The following is a 4,193-nucleotide window of genomic DNA, read 5'->3' as shown; positions in this document are numbered from 1 at the left end:
TAGCAAATGATATCATTTCTAAGTAACTCAGAATACAAAATTATATCGATTTTGAAATCATGTTAATAACTTATATTCTTAATTTTTATATTTGCTGTAAATGAAAGAAACAGATTACTCAATAAATAAAAATACAAAACATGATACAAATTTCGAAAATGATTTAAAAAATTGATTCACATGTAATAAAATTCGATTTTTTCAACTATCGTAAAACTTATTCGAACCGGTACTAATACTCGTTGAAAATCGTGAATAACACTTACTAATGTTTGTCAACACTTAATGTATAATTGAAAATCGCTATAAAAACCCATTGAAAGCCTAATAACCAAACCTTTGAAAAACATAATAATACTCGATATTAAAATAAATGTTAATATTTTTTTAATTGTATTCAAATTACTGTAGATTTTATAAAAAAATTATATTAAAATTAACTTTTTTGAAAAACAATTTTAACACACAGATGCTTAAGATTAATTCGATTTCAATTTCAGGCAATAAAATTTTTTTGATTATATTTAAATATTTTACACTAACGGTTGGAAATACCTTCAAAATTTATAAATTATTGACGGTGAGAAAACTTAGTTTTTATTGTGATTAAATAAGATAACCTTTTCGTTTTAAATGAAAAAACGTAGTTATGAATGTTTTCAAGCTGATGAACAACATAGTTCTATGTTTTATGTATGTGCCTAGTGTGCATATACGGGAAATGGAAACAACGTAGAAGATTATTGTAAATCAAGTTTTAGGTTTGATTTCCATAAAATGAGTAAAATCCTTTTTATTTTTCTCTATAGATGCATTCGCCTTGAATCAGGGGTGAGTAGTTACGCGTAACGAGCAGTTTCCTACGTATTTTACGTAAACTACGTAAAATACTTAAATTCCAGTATTATACGTCGATTTGTATGCCACCTGGTGGTTATTATTGGACATTGTACATTTTTAAAATTCTAACCGTCTTTCAACAGTTTTCGTAATAACTAATCTAAACTTTTAATTTTATCTCAAAATGAGTGCATTCAAAAAAAAATTTATCAATCATTTTTAAAAGAAAATGATTTTGTGATTGAAAAGTTAAATGGTAAAAATATTGCTCAATGTTTAAAGTGCAATTATAAGTTAAAAAATACTGCACAAGTTCGATTACAAAGTCATCGGTAAATAGTTATTTAATAAATATTTATATTTTCATTGAATTAAAAAAAAATTTTTAGTCATTTTTGATAATTAATTTTGTATTTTCTTCACTTATTTCAGAAATATATGTGGTGCCAAAACTACTGATCTCTCGGGAGAAACTAAGGTATATTGCAAAGCGATAATTTTACTGAGAAAAAAAAATAATTTTATTAAGAAAATTTCCTTGATACAAGAATTTATGTTCTTGAAAATTTTCGAGAATCTATATTCTTAGCTCAAGAACTTGTTACATTGATTGAAATAATTTTTACTTAATTTAAATAAACCTATTCTCTTATTTATCTATTATCCAAAGATAAATATTGATGCTCTTCTCTTCAGAAATTAGTAATTAAAACTAATAGAATATTTGATCTCATCGAATTTCTTGAATCAAGAAATTGTTAATTGAGTAAAAATATTTTTTTCCCTTTTCCAAAAATTTTCAAAAAAACAAATTTTTTTATTTTGGATATATTTTTTTTTACATTTCTATAGGTGCTAAGTAGATCCTCTGAAGAAAGGTCTGCTGATATTTCATTTGATAATCAATCTGAAGCGGCTTCAAGCATTTCATCAAATAGTAGGAGTGATTTATCAACTATTGATGAAAAACTTGTGAAATTTTTCGTAGGATGCAACCTTCCGTTTAGTATTGTTGAATCAATTCCGTTTAAAGAGTTTGTGAAGTCGTTAAATCCGAACTATCATCTGCCATGCAGAAAAACTCTCTCCAATACGTTGTTAAATAAATTACACAGCAAAATTTCAAGTGAACACACAAAAATGGATCAGTCAGAAAGAGTAATAGTGATAGATGGTTGGAAAAATTCAGTTGCAAATACTAAAAATGTTGTATGTATTATTTCATACAGCAAATGAACCAAGTTATTTTCTAAACTCTTGGGATTTCACATTGTTATCTAAAGATACACAACAATTAACTAAAGTTATTGAAGAAGCTGTCGAAATAGCCAAAACAAATTATAATAAAACCATTTATGCCGTAGTTTCTGATAACGCTCCAGTTATGACAGCAATGGGTAAAGCTGTAAATTTATGGCATGCAGGATGCAGCAGTCATCATGGAAATTTACTTGCTAAGGACCTTATTGATAAATCATTTGCAGAATCTATAAATACCATTTTACGTACATTCAAAGCTTCTAATTTAGAACGAGAGATAATAGAAAACGGAGGAACAAAAATTAAATTAGCTTGCGAAACTCGTTGGTGCAGTTATCGTGATGCGTTTCGGTGTTGCTTAAAAAATTTAGATTTAATGAAAAAAATTATCAGTAATAAATTAAACAAGCCGTCTTTTACAAAATCAAAAAACCAAGAGAAAGAAAAATTGATTACTTTGAATGATCAGATTTCCGATGATTCTTTAATAACAAAATTACAAGATTTCATCGTTTTATCTGATCCAGTTTGTTCATTAATTAATAAATGTCAACAGTCAAATTTTACTTTACCTGATGCAGCTGAAGAGTGGATGAAATTAAACGTTCCGACTGAGGATGAAAAAATTCAAGAAATTGTCCAAAAACGCATTGACAAAGTATTGACTCCAATTTTATTAGCAGCGAATTTATTGCATCCAGATTATCAAGGAAACCAATTTTGTCATAACGATAAATATTATTCTCAAGCTATTGAATTTATAAGGAATGAATTAAATGAATCTTATCATGAAATGGAAGCTTATGAAAATAAAGTTGGAATTTTTGAATCATTACTGAAAAAAGGAAATATCCCTCCAAAATTATTTTGGCAAATGGCCGAAAACTCATACCCAGTACTTTCTCAATTAGCTCAACGATTGATTAACATTCCATCGTCATCGGCACAAATTGAAAGATTATTTTCAAACTGGTCATTTGTTCATTCTTGTCTTAGAAATCGTTTAACACTCGAACGTTCAGAAAAGTTAATCGACATTTATTATACATTGAAAATGAGTTCTGAAAATTCGAAATGAGTATTTAATATATATATATATATATATATATATATATATATATATATATATATATATATATATATATATATATATATATATATATATTAGAATGGGTCAAAAAAATCGAATAATTTATTTTTGATTTTATACTCTGAAAAATAGGTTCGTAGACACCTAAAAGAATTCTCTCCAAGTATAAGCTCTTAATTATAACGGGAAGGTCCTCCGCTTTGCGGGTTTCTATTTTTCGAATAATCAGATAAAAAAATTTATATCTCGCTTCCAACTGCTTGGAAAAATATTCCGTGGCATAGATTTTGTGAGAAATTGAATGCTTTTACAAAAAAGGTCTCTTATGACTTTTTCAAAACTCAACCGATTAAAAGATATTCATAGTTGAAGTTTGGCTATTTTAAGGAAAATATTCGTTTTATTATGAATTTTATAAGTCGATGAAAAAAAAATTATTTCGGATTGCGGAACTCATGATTTTGTAGGAAATTTACTGCTCTACAAAAATGGTCTCTTATGATTTTTTGATTAAGTGAAGCCGTTACGAGATATTCATCGTCAAACATTAACGAATATCAATATTTCCAGTTTTTGATCAATAATTCGATAAATTTTAATTTAAACTATGAGTTTCAGGAAAATTTACATAAATTTGAGTTTCGATCGATAAAGAAATGTTATAAACAATTTTTTTAATATTGTTTTCAGTCTTGAGCTTGTTTGATTGCATTAAAACAAGAAATTAGAGCATTTTTTCGACATATAGCCAATGATTAGTTTAATTTGAAGTGAATGACATATTTCTTTGTCAAATTTAATATGAAAAGTATTGAATCAAGTGAGAAACAACCAGTATTTAACTTTTTTATAGATAAATTTTTTATTGAATTATCAATTGCAATATAATTGTCTATATTTTTAACATAACAGTACGCTATTACTATAAATAATTTCTTTTATTACAATTTGGGAATGTTTTTGATGTTCTTTGACAACTTGCAATAAGTACTGGAATTGTTCT

General features: G+C 26.4%; 1 protein-coding gene across 1 annotated transcript; it reads left to right on the top strand.

Moving 5' to 3' along the window:
- Positions 1–858: 858 nt before the first annotated feature.
- On the top strand, positions 859–3,178 carry LOC141535904 (uncharacterized). The gene is made up of 3 exons (XM_074256069.1): positions 859–1,172; positions 1,273–1,318; positions 1,693–3,178. The coding sequence occupies exon 3, from the start codon at positions 2,012–2,014 to the stop codon at positions 3,176–3,178; it is 1,167 nt and encodes a 388-aa protein (XP_074112170.1). The 5' UTR covers positions 859–1,172; positions 1,273–1,318; positions 1,693–2,011.
- The last annotated feature ends 1,015 nt before the right edge of the window (positions 3,179–4,193 follow it).

Source organism: Cotesia typhae, unplaced genomic scaffold, assembly GCF_013202065.1.
Source record: "Cotesia typhae breed Kobodo isofemale line unplaced genomic scaffold, CoteBio_Ctyphae scaffold_152, whole genome shotgun sequence".
NCBI classification, from domain to species: Eukaryota; Metazoa; Arthropoda; class Insecta; order Hymenoptera; family Braconidae; genus Cotesia; species Cotesia typhae.
Note: the sequence above shows the minus strand (reverse complement) of the source record. Positions and strands in the feature narration are given on the sequence as shown.